We start from the raw sequence: 21931 nt of genomic DNA on the forward strand, positions 1-21931 counted from the left end.
ACAAGTGAAATCTGAAAGTGATTAAAACTGTGTTTTATTCATTGGTAGTTGCAGTGCTGGTTTATTTTAGCAGTTGAAGGGAGAAAAAACAAAAACGTGTTCAACATAAAATGAGGTGCAAACTCTCCGTCCTCTGGTAAACAGAAGAGCAATACCAGTATTTTCTGTCATATATACGTCTTTCTTGTGCGTTTTCATCTTTTTTTTTCCTTTTGTTCTGCTACTTTTAGACATTTTTTTTTTAATACATTGTTTAATATAACGTTTGTACAGGTTTATATTTCTGTCAGAGATAACAGTCAGATCCCAAACGGCCGTCGCTCGTCGCTCGTCGCTCGGAGGCGTCAGACTGGTGTCAGGCTGTGACAGGAAAGAGATGACACGTCTGCTGCTTCCTTCTGTCTAAACACTGTACAAAGGTAACAAGAGCAGCAGCGTTGGAGAAGAGAAGAGACGAGTCCCCGCTGATGAGACTGAAATCAAAACTTCAAAAACACTGGTACTGTCCTTGAAGACGTGGTGGCGCATCACGCGGGCCGGCGTTACCATCATTAACTGTGACATCGTCGTCGTGTTTGACGGCTTATTGCCACTGATCCTCAGGTTCACTCCTCTTCTTTTCATTTTTATGGTCTGTTTTCTTTTCTTTTCTTTTCTTTTGTTTTTTTGATGCAGGAGCAGCACAATAAAAATCCAACAGCATAACCCAGACCAGACATCTTGGGGGGGGGAAAAAAAAGGCAACAAAGGCAACGAACGAACGCACTGAACGGAAATTGATAAATCCTTTTTAAGGTGATGGTCCAGGGTCCGGGGTCCAGTGGGACTTAAGACACCGTTTTTACCTCTCATGGCTTCTTCAGCTTTTTGTTTGAGTCAATGTCTCCTCATCCTGGAAATATGGATGTTCTAGTGCATTCAGGGCCGATATTCGCTTCAACGGGTCGAACGTCAGCATGTTCTGTGGAGGAGACAACAACAAAAGCATTTAGGCATCAGAGACAGGTTAAAAAAACCTTAATCTAAGGTGACACACAAAAGGTTTTATCATTTATCATGCACTAGTCAATTTGGAGATTTTGTGCCATTTTACTTCCTTAATACGTCTTCTTTCAGAATAGCGGAAAGAAATTGTAGAAAATCCACATTAAGGTTTTTATTTTACTTCATTTTGTCTCGTCTGTAAATTTCTCCTTACAAGTTATTTGACCCATGTCATGTCAGTAAGCTCTCTCTCTTCTGAACAATGACGCGGGCTCGTCAATACGTAAGAGTACGACTGACAATAACAATTCAATACAAGTCTTTAAAGGCACTTTTCTCAAAAAGAGTTAAATTCCTCAAGACTCTGAGCTAGAAATCTCCACTTCAGCAGCACTTACAGACACCAAACCTTCCACTTTGATCCCTTTCTATATTCTGAAGGTTTTTACAGAGGGGATTGTTGATATATCATTCACAGCCTCATTTATACAACATTTTATTCCTGAAACCATGATGAAATTTGATTTTCTTAGGGCTGGTATTATTCTAGTATTTTTCTCATTTGAACTACAGAGTGATAAAAAGAGATATCCAAAATCCCCTCTGTAAAAACCTTTGACTTGAATATGTCAACAAAATTTCTCATCTGCGAAAGTAGCGATGCAATAGCGCACATTTAATTAAATACAGCCCCATTTACACATTTAAACGTAAAGTTTGACAAAACTTGTAATACAAAAAATAACTGTCTTAATTTAAGTGATAAACTTGGGAAATTTCATGGTGATCTGTTGGTTTAAACTGTGTTAGCTTAGCTTAGCTTAGTTTATAGCTTAGCTTAGCATAAAGCCTGGATGCTGAGGGAAACTTTAGCCTCAGGTGATAAAATCCACAATCCAGCTCCTCTAAAGTGTTTTAATTAACCTGTTACATCATGTTTGTTTTAATCTGTGCAAATAAATTATATATTATAAAATAAAAAAAGGTTTATGCACCAGACTCTCAGTCTTTAGCACCAGTTGCCAGGCAACCGGCAGAAACTCCAGGCAGTTCCTGGTTGAAAAGGGTCGAACTCTCTCTGTGTTAACGTGCACGGAGGAAAGTCATAAAAACTGAGCTGATAATAAATCGTAGGTTAATTTAGTCGTTAAGACTTTGCTGATCTAATTTAGTTATTAATGTTTTTTTTTTTTTTTTTTTTTTTTTTTTGCGATCTGGCTGCAGATGTGAGCTTCTTTTATTCATCTGTAAAAGCTGCTGCTATCTGGCAATGATTATTTATTATTATATATTTATATCCATTCATTTATTCATCCTTTTTTTTGTCTCATGGATTTGATGGTTGTTTTTCTCTCTCTATATATATTCTTTTATTTTTTTTACTTTTAATAGCTGCCGGCAGCACAGGTGGTTGCCTTGACCTTGATTTCAACACTGTGGTTTTGAATTTACAAAAATATATTTTCTACTGTAGGTTAGGAAGCAAAAATGAACACATCTTTATATCTTCTGCTTTATAATGTCTCAGAAAAGTCACATTTACTGTGAATGTCCCTGTTTGGACAAGTAGATAAACTAGCCTAAATATTGATTTATCAGAACATCTGTGACTTTAGGAGTATTTCAGTTTTAATGATGCAGCAGAAATCACACTTTGTCTTTTTAAATAAAGCTCATCTCTCCTCTCTGAAGCAGCTGATAATAAACAGCTTCTTCTGTTGCACCAGTGACATTTTTGTGGCTTGTTAGTTGAACATTCCTCTGGAGTCTGAGGTTTAAGCTGCTGATCTGTTTCAGCCGTCTCTCTGTTTACAGCCGCTATGACTGTGTGTGTGTGTGTGTGTGTGTGTGTGTGTGTGTGTGTGTGTGTGTGACTCGATCTCTCTGTTACCGGGCAGAATAATGGATCAAACGGATGGAAGTGGAGTCACAGACCAGAGCAGAGTCAGACCTCACCCACCTGCAGTAGTTGTGCCCCCGGCTCATTTATCTCCGAAACAAAGTCGGCGACGGGCCGAGGCGTGAGCGGGGGGAAGTTCTTCCTGGAGAGCGTGACGTCGGTCGGCCACTCGTCCTCCGGCGGGAGGCCGATCAGTCTGAAACCACACGTTCATTTGGATTTAAAAACAAGCTACAATATGAACCATCCATCTAGTGGCACCATTGTAAAAATCATTGAGAAGTATAATTTGTTATCTTTTTCTAATTTTATAAAATTCTCTTTTTTGAAAGTTGTTTTTAAGTGTGTCAATGGACCGGCCCCACAAGCGTTGTCACAGATTTTTTACTAAGTCAGACAACTGTGGGACAACGACAAGGAGCATGAGCAAGCAAAACTGTAAAATTCGAAGATGCAGGACAACATTCGGTCAATGATCCCTTTCAGTGCTGCGTAGATACACACCTATGGAATTCTTTACCACCAGAAATCAAATCCCAAACAGAATTAAAGAGGTTTAGTGTTAAAGCTAAACATTGGCTTAAGCAGCAGCAGAAATGTGAACATTAACTTCTCTCAAGTCACTGTCAATACAGCATTTTACTAATGTTTAATGTATTTAATTTGTGCAATTTCTTAACCTAAATTTTGTAGCTGTGTTTATTTATTCATTATAACTATTCACTGTATTATTCACTGTATTTGTATTATTGCACTTATTGTAACGGTATTCAGTATCTTTTATCCTTTTTTAGCCTGACCAGGGACAAAGACTGCAAATTAGCTGAAGCTAGACGTCTTGTATGCATCGCATTTTTCATTCTTTGTGGCAATGTTGTATGTATCGTCCCTGTTGAATAAACATTAAAATTAAAATAAATAAATAAAATAATCTACCTGTAGGCTGTACATATGGATTTTTTTTTACTCACTGAAATATTTTCCCCAGTTGATCCACTTCTGATTCTCCACAGAACAGCGGCCTGCAGACAAAACAAATCAATAAACAAATCAGTTTAAGATGTGAATATGAGTGTGATTGTGGTTTTCACCAGTAGATGGAGCTGCTGCGTCCGAGTTAAATCTCTAAATCACTCATCACCTCAGCAGGAAAATACTTGGACTGTTACGTCTCTTCCCTAAATTCACTGGTTGTGTGTTTTGTTGGCAAAAAACTATTTGTGAAAGAACAGGTCATTGTGTTTGAGCTCCGTTTCTAAGCAACAACTACATTTCTTCTCTTTCTGTTATTATTATAAGCATGAATAAGCAGCCACACTGCAAAAACTCAAATATCTTACCAAGAATATTTGTCTTATTTCTAGTCAAAATGTCATTTCTAGTCAAAAAAATCTCATTATACCTAAAATAAGACTCATCACATAAAAAGCAGCTTGTTTTTATACACTTTTCCTTCTTTCATAAGCATATTTTCAATTGAAATAAGTACAAAAATCTGATAGTGGAAGTTTTTCTTCCTTATTACAAGCACAAAATTTGTTTGAAACAAGTGAAAATGATCTAAAAACAAGTTCATTTTTAGGTGTTGAGTCTTATTTTAAGTGGAAAGAGATTAGTTTTGACTAGAAATGAGACATTTTGACAAGAAATAAGACAAATACTGTATTCTTGGAAAGATTTTACGTTTTTGCAGTGCAGTACAAACTGTTATGGCCCATTTTACAGTATCAACATAAAGAGAGAGCAAAAACAGAAAGACCATGCAGAAGAGAAATAAAAAAGATACAGTAGCTAAACACTATCTGTGGTGCAATTTATTCTTCAGTGAATTTTTAATTCTCCATTCCTGTCCAACAGGAGATAATTGGCCCCTAAATCCTGTCAAATTCTTCCAAACTGTTTTTCTAAGTGGTGGGGATGTTCATTAGCATCGTTAGCCAGGAGTTTAGAGATGGCAAGTTTTTCTTTCTCCATAACAAGAGAGTCAGTTTCAGTGGGACAGAAGAAACACACTTAAACTCTGGGTCAGGTTTAATATTAGAGAGAAATCTAAATATTATATCACAGACCAGAAATCTTGCAGCTTTAGCTTCTGATACAGGGTTTCTGCAGGTACCAGCAAATCTAATTTAATGCCCTTTTTAATGCAATTTTTAATGCCCGTGACTGCAAATACTATACGTGTGCGTACATACACTTACCTATATACACATACACACACCCAATTACTTGGTTCTGCATGTTTATCACACCAATAGGGGGGCACCGACTGCAATTTTCTGGCCTATCACCGATTTTTAAAAAGCCTGACCTGCCGATTCCGATTTTTGCCGCTAGCGATTAAAAAACAGTATCCTGCCACCACCTAAAAATATTAATTTAGAAAATTCTCCATTTCTTCACCTATGTTTAATTTTACTGTAGATTAACTGTATAATCCCCCTATTTTTCTGCTCTTTGTGCTCTATAGGGATGTAATGATATCAAAATCTGACTGTATGAATCAATCCATTTTTTATAAATTTTTTAATGCCTTTGAGAATTGAATTTAAATCCATTTAATGCCAGTTAAGGCCTTAATTTTAGCAAAATATATTTAATGACTTTTAATGCTTTTTAATGACCCGCGGAAACCCTGTGATAACAGCTTTAGAGAGACCTGGAATTAGCAGGTACAGTTATAAAAAAAAAAAACAATGAGTAATGCATTTAACCGCCATGGCCTCTATGCATGCTCACCATGCAAGTCTATTGATGCAAGTCTATATCTATGATGTTATACAGGTTCAACTCTGTGGTGTCACAGTCTCATCATCTGATAAACTCAAAACACCTGCAGATGTTTCCTGAGCCTGGTTCAGTATCTACACTCACACGACTGCTGGCGTCCATCTTATTCTTATTTATTGAGATGCACCTCTATATAAATGAGGCAGGATGTCTGTCCATTATAGAAAGTTTAGAGTATAGAGGCTCTGAGACATTTCCCTTTCTTTGCACATTCAAAAATAGGACAATATGTCTTCACAAAATGTCTAATGTGGAGATATCTAAACAAATATTTGCTGAACCTGCTGAAAAACACAAATGTAAAGTCTGAAGTCCCTTAAATGCACCAATAATCAAGTTTAGGACAATTTTAAAAAGCTGATATGAAGCTCTGCCCTTTTATCTGTGATTAAACGTTGTGTTTCTGCAGCGGGTTTTGGTTTCATACGTTTTCTTGCAGAAGGTTCAGACTGTAGGAAGGATTAGATCTCTGCTGTGACACTGTGACTGTGTGACTGTGTCTGGCAAAGCTCGGCTGTTTTTCACCGGTTCACCTCCGGACAGATTTCCCCTGAGCTGCAGATAAAAACCTCGTAATGAGATTCACTTACAGATGATATTATCTGGACACTGTACCTGCTGCGTGTGGTCAATGAGAGACACGACCACACGGGGAGGCAGCCTCTCTATTCACACACGCTGGAAATCTATTCTCACGCTGCTCGTTGGGAGTTTCATCTATTTGCTTCCACTCACAGAGACTGAAGCAACAAGTTATTGTTCAAGAGTTTTGTTGATATTTAACCAAAGTCACGTTTTTCCTTGAACAACATCCCATGCTTTGTGTGTGTGCCATATGATTCATGTGCAGTGCAGAGAATGAAGCAGGAATTTTCCTCAGAAACATTTTTGTTAAATCAAATCAAAGTAAAAAAAAAAGCACTAAACCAACTGAAGTCAAACTCCATCACAATCTGTTTGGTATCAGTTCATATTTTCACCCTGGATTCAAAAACAATGACGCAGGGAAAACACAAACCCAGAGTCTAATCTCATCACAACGTGAACCACAGACACAAACAGACTGTTTAGTTAGTGTGTGTCTCTTTGTGTGTGTGTGTGTGTGTGTGTGTGTGTGTGTGTGTGTGTGTGTGTGTGTGTGTGTGTGTGTGTGTGTGTGTGTGTGTGTGTGTGTGTTTTCCTCTGCTGACTCACTTGCGTCTGAACATCTCGGCGAAGATGCAGCCGGTGCTCCAGATGTCGACAGGTGTGGCGTAACTGGACTGAAGCAGAACCTCAGGAGGCCGGTACCACAGCGTCACCACCTGACACACACACACACAAAGACACACACACACACACACAGACACAGACACACACACACACACACAGATACAGATATGAGCTTCATCAACTCCGCTGAATCATTTTGATGAGAGTTCGTGGAGACGGTAATATTTTATTTTGTGTAGCCCGGTAAATATCAGTCAGAACAAATCACTGTGAACACGTCAGTGAGCTCGGAGCTACTGAGGCTGTCGACTCGACTCGACTCTTTAAAGAGGAACTCTGCAGGACTTTTTACCTTAAAGGGACAACAAGGAGTTTTGGAAAAGCGAAGTGTCTTCACACTACATTTATGAGCCTCCGCACCGTGAAATTCTTTGACCGGCGCAAGACAGACTCATGTTTTCATTCATCAAGAATTAAAGTTAGAGGTTGGAAGACGATCACATACCGTCGTAGTTCCCACCATAAACAGCGATTCGGCGGCGTTATTCTCATGACTCGCCACGAAACCCAAAGTAAGGAAACACTGGTCGGCTCGCCCAGCATTTCCACCACCACTAATAATAACAAAATAACCATAGAGACAAGACCATAGATTTATCGAAAATGGGCCCATTAACAAGTGGTAACGTAGATTCATCCACATTAATATGAGACTTTTTTTATTGTCGCAGAATTTTTTGTTCTGCCGACGGAGAAACTCCTCGTTGTCCCTTTAATGAACCAGCTCCAGAGTCCTAGTTCTGGTTAAATCACTGACTTGTAACTAGTTCCAGGGAGAGTGGAGGCTCTCTGCCTTCCACCTAGCGTCTCTTGGCTGAAAACCAACCTTGTAAGATCAGAGCCTCCGACCCGGTGTTCCAGCTCTCGTCTCTTGTTGATGACAGATAAGACGACACAGATATACACATGGTAACATGGTAGATGATAAATAACCTTATCCACCGCTCCATGGATTGATTTCTCACTGGCTTCGTTGTTGGAAACAAATTAATGCACATGGAGGAGAGGAGGGTTAGAGACACAGAGGAGGAGAGACCAGACCTGGAGAGGTCAGGTTTAATATATACAGCAGTTTCTGAAGCAAGGTTGCAAGGTTGGTTTTCAGCCAAGAGACGCTAGGTGGAAGGCAGAGAGCCTCCATTCTCCCTGGAACTAGTTACAAGTCATTGATTTAACCAGAACTAGGACTCTGGAGCTGGTTAAATAGGTAAAAATGTAGTATAGTTAAGGTTAGTTAGTATAGTTAATCCTGCATAGTTCCTCTTTAATGACACCAACAACCGCTGCTCCGTCTTGGATCCTCACCACGGGAGTGAGAGCCATGTGGCAGCTGTAGATCCGGGCCAAGCCGAAGTCGGCCAGCTTCACTTGGCCCTGACTGGTCACCAGGATGTTCTCTGGTTTCAGGTCTCTGTGCATCACACGGTTGGAGTGCAGGAAGGCCAGACCACACAGCAACTGCCTCATCAAGTCCTGCACAACAAAAACCCCAGAAAAGACTTTTAGTTTAGTTGAAGTTTCTGTCCCAGATGCAGCAGGAGTTCGTTCAGACTGTTCAGGTCCTCACTCTGACGCGGTCGGGAGATAAACCCGGAGCAGGAGCTCTCTCCAGGTAGGTCTTCAGGTCCTGGTCCACGTGCTCGAATACCAGAGTGACTTTAGTCTCCTGGTCCGACCGCTGGGTGGCGCACACGTCCATGAGCCTGGAGCACGGAGAATAAGATGAACAGACGAACAGACGGTCAATCTGTGACTGTGAGAGGTTTTTCACCTTCCTCTTGTGTTCGGGTCTCCAATGACCCGTTTTCAGGTTTTAAATGCATAACAAGTACCACATACATTTGTTTATTGCATCAAGGCTTTTTGACTTTCTCAGGAACCTCTATTTAAAAACAACATAAAACATTCTTTTTTCTTCTTTTCTTTTTTTTTTTTTTACACAAAATTTTAAAATGCTCTGGTTAAAATTATAACATTTGTGGTTTTAAAACTGAAATCATAAGTTCAAAACCAACCGTTTCATAGATAACGAAGCCTAACAATGTAACTACGAGATGAGAACCAAATTAGATGATAAAGAATTGTTTTTTAAAGGGACAATGAGGAGTTTTGGAAAGCGAAGTGTTCTCATACTACATTTACCATGAGCCTCCGCGCACACCGTAAAATTCTTTTAACTGGCGCAAGACAGACTCATGTTTTCATTCATCAAGAATTAAAGTCAGAGGTTGGAAGACGATCAGATACCATCGTAGTTCCGACCATAAACGGCGATTGGCGGCGTTATTCCCATGACCCGCCGGGCAGCGTCCACGAAACCGAAAGTAAGGAAATGCTGGTCGGCTCGACCAGCATTTCCACCACTAATAATCGACCACAAACCACAAAATAACGATAGAGACAAAACGATATATTTATCGAAAATGGGCCCATTAACAAGTGGTAGCGTAGATTCATCCACATTAACGTGAGAGTTTTTTATAACCAAATAGAAACTCCTCGTTGTCCCTTTAAGTGTTTAATGTGTTTTACAGCTGATTTAAGACTCGGGTCAAAACTGACCCCAACACCATAGATGGTAGCAGAAAACTGACACAAGACGAAGGTTAAAGACACACAGACGGCTCCGATGGCGAGGAGGGACGTCTCACCTGACCACGTTGGGGTGGTCGAACTGCTCCAGCCTCCTGAGCAGAGCCACCTCCCTGACGGTGGAGATGGGGAGGCCGTTCTGGTCCGTCTGCACGCGGACGCTCTTCAGGGCCACGAACTGGCCGCTCTCCGTGTCTCTGGCCTTGTAAACCGTCCCGTAGGCGCCGCCGCCGATCTCCGCCACGGGCTCGTACTGGATGCTGGTGGCGTGGGCCATGGCCAAGCTCCAACAGACTGACACACAAACACAAACACACGGAGCTCAGATTAGACACATTAATTTAAATTGCTTGTTGTGAATAAATGAATAACGACAGTGCATCGTTGCGGCTGCAGCCTGGAGCGGATCTACTGGGCCCAGTTGTTCAAAAGTAATCTGATTGGATCAAATCTTGAAAATGGGTCGTTCAAAACCGAAAATTGATTTTGAAATTGGATTAGATCACGTAATCCAATCTTGGTTTTAATTTGGATCAAACCGTCACTTTGTGTTGTTCAAAACTTTTTAGTAGGATCAGGAAAACTTCAGGATTATTCTGATCCTTGCACCTGATTTTTAAACCATCAGTGTTTTAGTAATTTAAGTAAACTTTTGATCACTCCCCATCTCCTGGACATTTCAATGAAATTTGAAGTTTGAATTTGAAACAAATGAGAAAATATTCACAATGTATTCAAGTAATGTACATATACAGTATGTACTTGTGGGTCAGATCAGGTCTGGTTGTTTAAAAGACATTTTGGTCAAGTTGAAAAGTTTGTATCTTGATCTTGACTGATCCGGTCCAGTTTTCCTCAGGTAAACATAAGATGGATTTCATGATCATGGATGGCAAAACAACGGGATTTCAAAATCTGGATAATCTAGATCCAGATAGCACCTTTTGAACAACTGTGCCCTGGAAATGAAGGAGGGAAACCAAATCATCCCGTCTCACTCCCACTGTCCAAACTAAACATTCCTGGACTCAGACCTATGAAACCAGGAGCTTTTTGCAACAAGAATCTGATGCATCAATTGGACAGAAACTGGACATGAAAACACATCAAACCAGGGATCAGGGATTTAAAGGAGACATATTCTGCCCCCTTTCCACAAATTAAAACAGTTCCCAGGCATCTTAAAGACGTGTCTGTGACATGCTTCGATAAAAATCCCCCAAGGATCAAATATCACAGCTCTGTTCATCCTCTCCAAACAGCCCTGTTCAGAACGGCTGGTTTCAGTGTCTGTCCCTTTAAATGCAAATGAACCACTGTTAGCCCTGCCCCTAGGGGTGGGGTTATGCAAATTTGAATCCTAGTGACATCACTGGAAGACAACTGAGGGAACAGCTGGTAAAAGCACAACCTAGGGAGCTTGAACATTACAGATTGTATTGGTCAATTCTCACATTTTGGAGGCAGAAGTCAAGACAAACACCCAAATATATGTTAAAGAGCCTTCAAAAAGTGATATTTCCATAATATGTCCCCTTTAAAACCAAAACAAAACCCAGACTTCAACTTCACAGTGGCACCAAAGGAAAAGTGAAGTTGTCACTAGAGCTTCAAATATTCATTCATAAAAAAAGACCAGGAGAAGCTGCACACTGCAATTCATCCAGTAGCTTTAGAAACTTAAAAACCCATCAGAGCAGCGTTAACGGGCTCCAGGTGATCGTTGTGTCCACGATTCACTCGGCTCTGCTCGGCCGTAAAGACACAACAACTGTCCTCAGAGCGACACTTTACACAAGCTGAAATTCATTGTTGTTTCCCTGCAAACGTTTCACAGCCAACATTTACACATCCTCCTCCTCCTCCTCCTCTTCCTCAACGCACTCCAAAATAATCTTTTGAATGAACATTAAATCTATTTCTATCCAGGCAGGTTTTGCTCATGACAATCTCTCGGTCCAGTTTCCTCTTCTCCATGAGACTCATGTCTGACTTCACATTTAAATGTATTCCAGCTTTTTGCCCTCCAGCTTGTTAGTGCAGTGGTGTCATCGCTGGAGTTCGTCAGGGAGAGGGAGGAGGAGGAGGAGGAGGAGGAGGAAACTTCATTTAATCTGTCACAGCAGCTTTTAACATATCGAGCAGCAAATCCATCTCTCGTCTCTACGGTAACGGGATAACAGCTTCTTCTTTTTCTTTTTTTTCTTTCTTTTTGCTCCTGCACAAGTTCAATCTGTAAAACAAAATAACAACCAGTGCAGCAGCAGCAGCAGCAGCAGCAGCAGCGGGTCCAGAGCTGCAGCTGGATCTGCTGACGACGACGTTCTGGTTCTGCTGAACGGTTCAAGATACAAAAAAAAATACTGTTTCAGCTGTTTGTGAGTCAGTAATATGAATAAAATCCTGTCAGAGAATGTGCAGTTTTTAGTCAGTCGATATCAGTGCATATTGTTCTAGAAACATGACAGCTCATGAATAAAAAAAAAATCTGAATGGGAACGTCTAATCCAGAGAATCTAAGACTTTAAGAAGCTCTGTTTGTTGCAGGATAGCTACAGGTACTGCTCTAGGAAAATACACAGTTAAGTCCAATAATAACAATTATCGTATTGTTTTGATTTTGCTCATTTTCAGTCTGTTTTGCCCCCTGAGTTGGCGAAACGGTTAGCATCGTCGCCCGCGGTGTGGCGGCTAGCGATACTGAAGTTAAACTCACACGCCCATAAAAAAGACGTGCTAACCCACTTGCCAAGTGGTCATTGACCTCTTGGCGAAACGGTTAGCATCGTTGTCCGCGGTGTGGCGGCTAGCAATACTGAAGTTAAACTCACACGCCCATAAAAAAGACGTGCTAACCCACTTGCCAAGTGGTCATTGACCTCTTGGCTAAGCGGTTAGCATTGTCGCCCGCGGTGTGGCGGCTAGTGATACTTAAGTTAAACTCCCTCACCCATAAAAAAGACGTGCTAACCCACTTGCCAAGTGGTCATTGACCTCTTGGCGAAACGGTTAGCATCGTTGCCCGTGGTGTGGGAGAGCCTGGTTCAAAACCTATTCAGGGCACTAGGCATGACAACATCGGTCACATTGCACCGCGGGCGACGATGCTAACCGTTTCACCAAGAGGTCAGTGACAACTTGGCAAGTGGGTTAGCAGGTCTTTTTTATGGGCGAGTGAGTTTAACTTCAGTACCGCCGCTAACCGCCACACTTCTCCTCACTGGTACCTTGTGACTGTGGCTATATCCGTGGACTTAACAATTTCTGCAGATTTATTTTAAGTAGGGGGGGAAATCCATTTAAATCGTGAAGATTTTTCTTCTTTTTTTTTAGGTGTCGGTATCGGTTATGAGAAGCAGGAAGTTATCTGCATCAGTAGGAAAAAAAAAGTTATCGTGCATCCCTGATATTTATCTCTTCTCTGTTTTGTTTAAACGTCTGGTGCTGATGAGATCGGTGAGAGGAGACACAGTGGCGTCGGGAGGATGCAGCAGAGCTTCATGGAGCTGCACACGGGTCCCGGTGGTCGTCTGACTCTGACTAATGTGAAATATCGATCGGTGCAGCAGCTTTAACTAATGACAGAGACACAGAAGCAGCGAGAATCTGAGTGTTTCACCCGCAGATCAACCGTACTCACAGTCGAGTGCACGAGAGTGAAGCCTCTAGACTGAAGAGTCATCAGACGAGAGCTCTTCAGACACTTCACGCTCTGAGTGTTGGAAAGTGCAACGTGTTCTTAGTCATATTCACCAAATGTTTAATAATCTACGAGCTGCAGGACAAAGTACCTGACCTCCTCTTCCTCCTCCTCCTCTTCCTCCTCCGGTGACTCACTGAAAAGGCACGACACTATTGAGCCAACACACTCGCCGGTGGCTCGGCCAACAGCCGGCAGGAACAACACAGGAAACACCTCCGGCCGATCTTTTGTGTCCCGTTGCTCCTCGACGTCTCCACTGACTCCGTCACGTTTCTCCAGGCGCCTTCTTCTTTCCCCTTTTGTCTCAAGTCTCAACCTGCCCGATCCGCGGTCAAACCAGTTTGGTGCAGCCAGGCCCACAGCCAGCGCCGCCTCAGCCTGCACCGTCACATCAGTTCAGATCAGTTAATGCAACAGATCCACGGGTGTGTTTCCAGTCCAGGTTGTTTTAAATGGGATTTACAATAACGGAGGATATTTAGTTTCTAGGTTCATGTCTGCATCATCTGCAAACACTCAGAAAACACTTAAAATTGATTTCTTACTATTCTGTTTTGACTATTATTATATTTGTGCATGATTAGCTTTATTGTATTTTAAAGGGATAGTTCAACATTTTGGCAAATTATAATCCCTATAGTCATAGCAGTAGGTTCGTTACCTTTATTTGTCGGTGCAAGCTATTTTTAGAACGGCGGAGCAGAGCCGTGAGCTGCTCTGAGCTACTACGCTACGGAGGCTCATGGGATTTCTTGGTTTCCCTCATCAAACTCATCAAATACACAATCCAACAACTCCACAACGCTCTGGTGGACAAGTTGTGACCTGCACATTCACCACGCTATGAGATAATAACACAACGTTACCAGACAGAGTTGTTTTAGAGGGAAATACATGTAAAACCGCTTATGTGCGTTGCCTTCAGGGGCAGTTTTTCATCAAGTAGTCTCTGTATTTCCCTCTAAAACAACTCTGTGTGGTAACGTTGTGTTATTATCTCATAGCGTGGTGAATGTGCAGGTCACAACTTGTCCACCAGAACCTACTGCTATAACCAATTTGCCAAAATATTGAACTATCCCTTTAATAACTGTGTAGCACTTTGGTCGACTGTGACTTGACTTGACTTAAAAATGCATGAAACTAGAGATGAAAATAGGAAATTATTTAGTTTCAAATATTTTCAAGGCGCTTAAAAAGTGCGACTTGGAAGCAACATTTCTTTATATACAAGGAAAAACATGAACATGTTGGGGATTTATGTATTTTAGTGCATACAGCACTATTTGAATGTGCTATGGAAATAAACTTGACCTTGACCTTGGGTTTTAACTGCTAGTTGGATTTAATAATGATATAAATACGTCATCCTTGGCTCTGAGAAACTGCTGTTGGCATTTATCACCACTTATTAACAGATAAAATCATCTATTATTCGAGAATAATCAAAATAGTTTTGACTAAAATAATAATTGTTTGTCAAATGCAACTTTCCAGGTAGAAACAGTAGAAACACCAGAGTCAGACTGTGAGAAAACACAGTGAACTTGTTAAGGCAGGAAAAAGTGTGAAAGAGAGAGAGGGAGCAGAGCCGGAGTTAAATAGTTTCTGTGTAGCAACAAAAGAGAAGAAACACAATCCACTGGAAACCAAACACACAAGAGGAATTCATTCTGTAAAGGTCTGAACGCTGCTGCAGACTGGGGCTTTAAAGGAAACGTTTGCCTGGTGAACCTGCGGTGAAACGGAGATAAACACACAGTAAATGTCACTGTTGTGTCTGAGGACGCAGACGCCTCTGATCACTGATCGTCACAATCACAGGACCAGTCTGAATAATAACGATGACATTTAGGATCTGGATGCAGAGCTGCAGCCCAACACATGTTCTGCTGATGTGTTGAATATTAAAAACACAAAACAAGCTTGCCACTGTGTATATGGTAAATGGTCTGTATTTATATAGCGCTTTACTATACCTGTAACGATACCCAAAGTGCTTTACATACATCGCATTCACACATTGATGGCGGAAGCTGCCATGCAAGGCGCAAACCACGACCCATCAGGAGCAAGGTGGGTAAGGTGTCTTGCCCAAGGACACTACGGCAGCAACCGGGATTCGAACCGCCAACCCTCTGATCATTGGACGACCCGCTCTACCACCTGAGCCAGTGCTTTATATAAAGTTAGGGATATTCGGCTTTCGGATGAAATGTAAGGAAAATGTAAAAAGTAAATGCTACAGTGATATGAAAATAGAAATATGGGTCATTTCTTCTTCATCTCCAACAATGTATTGAAATCAAAGCTAACTACAGCTGTGGGTTAGCCTAGAAATCTAGCTGCACCCTAGCGGCAGCAAATCTATTTGCTCCGTAGGTGGGTCTAGAAACGAGCCATAGGAACGTTTTGAGTCTCGAACACCGTTTGTGTTCACCAATCACAGCGCTCTATCTGTTTAGAGAGTCGTTGGGCGGCTTAACGCCTTGACGACATACATTTTAATTGGCTTGTCAGTCTAACGTCATCCTGCTCTTTGCTCTGATTGGTCGTAGCGCTACCCTATTGGTGCAGAGGCAGTTTGAAAGACAGCCTTCATCCCGCCCCCTGGATTGAGCCGAGGTCTACCGGTCGTTGCCAGATTAGACATTTTAATGATATAGTCTGGTTTGTCAGGCTAGCTGTGAGTATAAACCACAACAAAACATGTCCATGTGTCAATAAGTCGTCATATGACCAAAGGACGTCCACTTCTCTGTCTTTCTGTGTCTCTGTTCAACCTGCCGATGACACTCTAGTATATATAGTATAGTAATATATCGTCTGTAGTGACACTCTCCAGGTCCTGTTGTTATACAGGTGTGGTCTTGGTCTCATGATGTCAGAGTGTGCATTCGAACGTTTAGAGAAGGTCAAACTAAGTTCACCTGTAAAGGTTAAAATGCATTTTAGGTGCATTCCGACCTTTCATCCCAAAGCCGAAAAAATATCCCTAACTTTTTGCAAACAGTGTGTATATAGATATACATAGGATATGTGCAGCCAAACCACAGTAATTGAAGTGGTTTTCATAAAAACTGGTATTAATGAGAAGGAGGAAGTGAAGATGTCTTATTCACACTGAACTCACCACATCTCTTCCTCTTGTACAGACAAAGTTGAGTCAGAGCGTCTGCGGACAAGAATCCGCCTGAATTCCTTCACACCAGCTAAATTCCTGCCAAAAACATGAATGTGGAAACTCGGCTGTGAAATAAAGTTTCTCTCTCTCTCAAACAAACAAGATCGAACCTCAGAGACGTTTTCAATGTGACGTCATCAAAATGTTTTATTTCCCTGAGCAGATTTCCCCTCCAAGACGCTTCGATTAAAAAACCTCTAATTTCATTTCAGTGATAAGAACCTGTGATTTTTTAAATCTACAATGCAACAAAACTACGTTTCAACGCACGTCACCGGACGGATTGTACCGAATGAAGAGTAAGATCCCAACGAAACGTCACCACCACTGCAACTATAACGGCATACAGAGAAACATCCGACTCTGTTTCTCTGAAATCTGAATCAATAAAGCGACATTTTATGTGGAAAAACAAGATGTTTTGAAAATATCTGTATTTTCAAAACCGCAGTTCATACACATCCATTTTCTAATAAAGATACTTTCAACCCCATACAGTAATACAAGCGTAGGTTTCTTTACATTTTCTGTCTTAGGGTTGGGCGGTAATACGGTAGTTAGGTGGTAAACCTACCACAGTATCTTAAAATAGCAATGGTATCAGTTTCATTACCGTCATTAAAAAAAATTGCAGTGCACTCATATAGGGGCCTGATATATTACCTACTAAATATAATTTATTTCACTGCCTAAATAATGAGTGCATGTCCAGCAGCTACACGTGTGTGGGTGAGTTTTCAGTTTTACTCCAAAAGTATAATGTTTATCTTTTGGGAGATGTTTGATAAAGTTGATGGACGTGACATCGGCTCAGAGAAGAGAGAGAAAGGAAAAAGACGGCAAGTCGCACATAGAGTGAGTTGGTCCTCGAGAAAAACTCAACTTCTGCAAAAACCTTGGATAGATTTGAAGCACTATATGTGAGCGTATCCGGAAGTCACCAAATCCACCAAAGTAAAAGTGTTAAACTTATAAAATAGACAATAACTTGTAATACAATTGAATACAATAAAAGAAAAAAGGTAAACTTAAAGCAGAAGTGAGTGATATATTTGTGTTAATATAAGTCTTAAATAGTTATATCTTCCGACAGCAATCACTTACATAGAGTGTTTGGACTGAAACACGGGTCTGTCAGTCCCTCTGCTCTGCTCTGAGCCGAGGAGAAAACATTTATCGTATCCTACAGTTTTTATCCAATGAGGAGAGAGAACGGCATGCAGGGCTGTGTGTGCAGCCAAGGAACACCGTGAATGTGGTGACGTAGCGACGAGGACTGTTATGGTATGTTCAAGGAAACTCGTATTTTTCCGACCGTGAAGTGGTACCAGTTCGATCTGGTACGAGTTCACCGGTCGGAAGTTACGAGTGGCCGTTATAGTGACTTTCACCGGTAAAACAGGTCGGAAAAACACGAGTGGGTTGCCTGGAACGCTACAAAGTCGTAAGTTGTGACTTGAAGCTGTAATTTACGATTTCAAAAGCCTGCCTGGAACGCAGCATTAGCGAAAACGACCGGATCACTCACTTCTGCTTTAATGGCTCGAGGATTTTCTTGTAAATGATATTCTTTAAATTAAAAGTTTCACCGCATTTTATTAGCTTAGTGCTTTTATTTTGACGGTGTTTATTTTTACTACTACTACTACTCATACATACGTCTTTTACCAACTTATTCCCTCTTTTTTCGGCCGTGAAGACACTTTTTTTTAATAACGCTGGGTTTTAAAAATGCCGCTTCTTTAGGGGTTTTCTCTGACCGTGGTAAAATGTGGAGGAGGTTTAACGGTATCAACATTTGGATCCTGCCCAACCCTCTCTAAGATACTTAAAGAACAAAATGTACAAACTTAGAGACTATTTAAAAAAGTTAATAATAATCTAATTCAATAGTTACATTTTGTTTTTTTCCCCAAACTTTGCATGACTGAGCCTCCGTACAAAGAGAAACTACAGTCTGTTGTGAGTTCTCTGTGTTAAACTCTGAATGTGATGAAAAACATTTACATTTTCAGGCTCTTGTGGTGATTTAACTACAACACACACTACGACTCTCTGCAGACGTGTTGAGTGTCTGGTGAAAGTAAAACTGAAGAACAGTTTTCCATCCACAGCTCATTGTGAGAGTGAAACATTCCTCTGCAGGTTGTGTGGCAACTGGTGTGGGAGGCAGCGGCGCCACAAAGAGACGCAAAGTCCAACAAACACAAAAAAAATACTGGAGGAGGAGGAGGAGGTTCCTGTCACAATGTCGGAAAGTTACTGCTTTTCTATTTTGATCCCCAGTCAAAGCTGAAACTGATACTGATTGACATGTTTTTACTTTTTAACGTTCATAATTGCATGTTGATATCAATGCATCTCTGATCAGCCAATTGAGATCTTTCTCTTACCAATATCAATAATATCAGCAAAAATGTAGTTAGTTCCTTTTGACTGACTTATTATTTTAATATTTAAAGGGGAATTTTTTACAATCTGGACCTTATTTCTAGCATAAAATATGATCATTTACTCACCCAGATAACTTTGGTGTCATTACAAGCTGTTATCAACATCCGGGGTCTGTAGGTTGACCTACTGACCTCTGACCTGGATGATGTCATCTCTGAGCGCCGCGCGGCTCATTCTGATAATAATCATTCTGCTTTTGGCATTCGGGTCCATTTTTATCTACAACTAGCCGGAGCTTTAGTGAGTCCAGGTTGAGGAGAGGAAGCCTGTGGAAGCTGAACTTCATCCAGCTGCTCATTTTGTTCTGACAGAGTCGGAAACACGGCGCTCAGAGATGACATCATCATCCAGGTCAGAGGTCAGTAGGTCAACCTACAGACCCCAGATGTTGATAACAGCTAACCCCGGACTCAGAGGGGAATAGCACTAGCCTATCAGAACTAAATATTGGTGAAATGAAGGAGTTTCTCTGCAGATAATGTGTTATTTAGAGGCTGCATTCTGCTGCCCTGTAGACTCCATTATACGGCTGGAGATAATTTCGTCGGAACGACTTGTAATGACAATTACCCTTTAATGACATGATATTATTGTGTTTATTCTTTGAGGAGCTGTATTGATATTTTATCAGTAGTTTCCATGGTGACCGTGGTTTTATGTTGTATATGAGTCACAGTGATTCCCCTATGATAATTTTGAGGATTTTTTTTTTTTTTTACACTGACTGAGGCCGATGATTATTTACTATTCACGCCCAAAACTGTTTCTGAGCCTGAATGTGTAAAGATAAACTGTATTATAAACTATCTTTTCTTTATAATACAAGACACAATATATCAACTTATAGTATAGTATATTATCACAATATATCATATTATGTCACCGTCCCTGCAGGATACGTGTCATATCATGAGATTCTTGTCAGTACAGAGCTGCAGCATGACATGAAAATACAGATATGTCATCAACACTGTACTGAAGTGAATGGACTGAATTTAAGTTTAAACATCAGAGTTCGATCAGATCAAAACAGAGTCGACTTTAAACTCTACTATAGTTATTAGTAGTGTTATTATTAGATATAATCATCAGTATTTACAGTCTAATTGATCTACGGGGACACAAATAAAGCTGAACTGGACTGAAATGAGTCTCTCTACGTCTCTCTACCTCCACTGTTGTCGTGTTGCTGCTCTTGTTGTGAACTTGTTGCTTCTGTAAACTCTGTTAGAAAGAGAAAGTCTGGACTCTGAGAAAATTTTTCTGCTGCTGCCACAGTTCATAAAACTAAACTTAACTTGAGTTTTGAACTCTACAACAACAACAGTGACACACATAATGAATGACGACGAGGCCTGAATGGTGTTATGTGGTCCTCTGGTCCTGCACAGCACAGCACAGGAAGTGAGTGGTCGGACTGTCACTGAGAAAACATCTCCTCATTTCCTTTCAGACTAAAAAAGAAACCAGAAAGAGAGAGAGAGAGAGAGAAAAAAGAAAGAGGCAGAAAGAGAAAGAGAAAAAGAGAGAGAGAGACAACATCTGGAAGTTTCACTGACACTGAGGTCATCGACCTGCGCCCTGAAACCAGCTGCAGCTGCTGCACAGCCAGACTGTCAATATTGATCAGCTCAGACTTTTCATTCATTCATTGATCAGATCAGATCAGATCAGCTGGGTGAGAGGAGGAGGAGGAGGAGGAGGAGGAGGAGGAAGAGGAGGAGGAGGCCCTGCTGTCCTGACACGTGGTGCTGGTGGCCCGGGCTCCTTCCTCCATAGCTGCTCCTTTGTTAATTAAAACGGGAAACACGGTGCACAAGGCCACACACACACACATACAGTAACACACATACACATACACAGTAACACACTCACACACACACTCTCTCCAGCTCCTCGCCTTCTTGTGCACTGACGTGGCGGAGAGAGAGAACCAGAGAGAGACAGAGACCGGGAGCGGATGAGACAGTTGGCCGCCTGAGAGTCGCCTTTCTCGGCCACACGTTACATAAGACCCCGCTCCCAAGCTCCGTGCACCTCCACCTGATCCACACACACACACATAAACACACTCAAACACACTCAAACACCCAGTGAACTCCGGCTGACACTCACCACTCGGCTCAGTCCGGGTCTATGAGGTTGACATGCTCATTAATCTGCCACGTAGGGACTCGAGCTTCCCCCCAGAACCAGAACCAGAACCAGATCTGCTGCTGCTGCCGGAGGAGGAGGAGGATCAGGTCCGGGCCTCTGTTTCTCCTTCTTCTTCTCCTCCTTCTTCTTGCTGTTGTTCTTCTTGTTCTTCTTCTTCCAGCCCGCACTCTGTTGGCTCGTCGCTTCCTGTTGATTCAACTCCTGAGGTGGAGGAGGAGGAGCCACCGAGCAGAGAGCGGCTCAGCTCCTCATGGAGGAACTACTTATAAAGCTGCTGCTGCTGCTGCTTTGCAAGAGAAAAACTACCAATAAGCAATAATATTATATAGACTATAATCATACAGGTTTAGTATATAATTAATAAAGGGAGTCGTGCTTTATGCAGATCTAGGAGGCCATACAGATTCTATGACACACACTGCAAAAACTCAAAAATCTTACCAAGTCTTATTTCTAGTCAAAACTAATCTCATTATACCTAAAATAAGTATATTTATACATATAGGCTACTACATACATAGTTATACATAAAAAAAGTAGCTTGTTTTTGGACACTTTTTTTTTTTACTTATTTCAAGCCTATTTTCACTTGAAATAAGTAGAAAAATCTGATAATGGAGCAAGTTTTTCTTTCTTATTACAAGCACAAAAAACTTCCTTTCACTGGCAGATTTTTCTACTTATTTCAAGTGAAAATTAGTTTGAAACAAATTAAAATGATCAAAAAACAAGTAAATTTTTAGGTGATGAGTCTTATTTAAAGTGGAAAGAGATGTATATTGTATATATGAGAATGTATATTTATGATTGGAGTAGCGGTGTGGATGCATGTGAATGACGTTCACATCAGCTTGCTGCATGTGCAGGATTGTCCAGTGTGGTCTGTTTACTCCAC

At 41.1% G+C, this 21931-nt stretch overlaps 1 protein-coding gene across 1 annotated transcript; it reads right to left on the reverse strand.

Moving 5' to 3' along the window:
• Nucleotides 1–636: 636 nt before the first annotated feature.
• Nucleotides 637–21212, reverse strand: cdk4 (cyclin dependent kinase 4). Its single transcript, XM_083971873.1, has 8 exons — nt 20995–21212; nt 9598–9832; nt 8514–8649; nt 8252–8419; nt 6869–6978; nt 3856–3906; nt 2945–3080; nt 637–961 (listed from the first exon to the last, which is right to left on the reverse strand). Exons 2-8 carry the CDS (start codon nt 9813–9815, stop codon nt 860–862), a joined length of 921 nt encoding a protein of 306 aa, XP_083827999.1. The 5' UTR covers nt 9816–9832; nt 20995–21212; the 3' UTR covers nt 637–859.
• Nucleotides 21213–21931: the final 719 nt, after the last annotated feature.

This window comes from Trachurus trachurus, assembly GCF_905171665.1.
Source record: "Trachurus trachurus genome assembly, chromosome: 5".
NCBI lineage: Eukaryota > Metazoa > Chordata > Actinopteri > Carangiformes > Carangidae > Trachurus > Trachurus trachurus.

Coding starts and splice junctions, on each gene's coding strand:
- cdk4 (XM_083971873.1), bottom strand. CDS start 9,815: ATGGCCCACGCCACCAGCATCCAGTACGAGCCCGTGGCGGAGATCGGC. Junction 8,420..8,513: donor TATCTCCCGACCGCGTCAGA/GTGAGGACCTGA, acceptor TTTGTTGTGCAG/GACTTGATGAGGCAGTTGCT. Junction 3,907..6,868: donor GCCGAGATGTTCAGACGCAA/GTGAGTCAGCAG, acceptor TTTTGTCTGCAG/GCCGCTGTTCTGTGGAGAAT.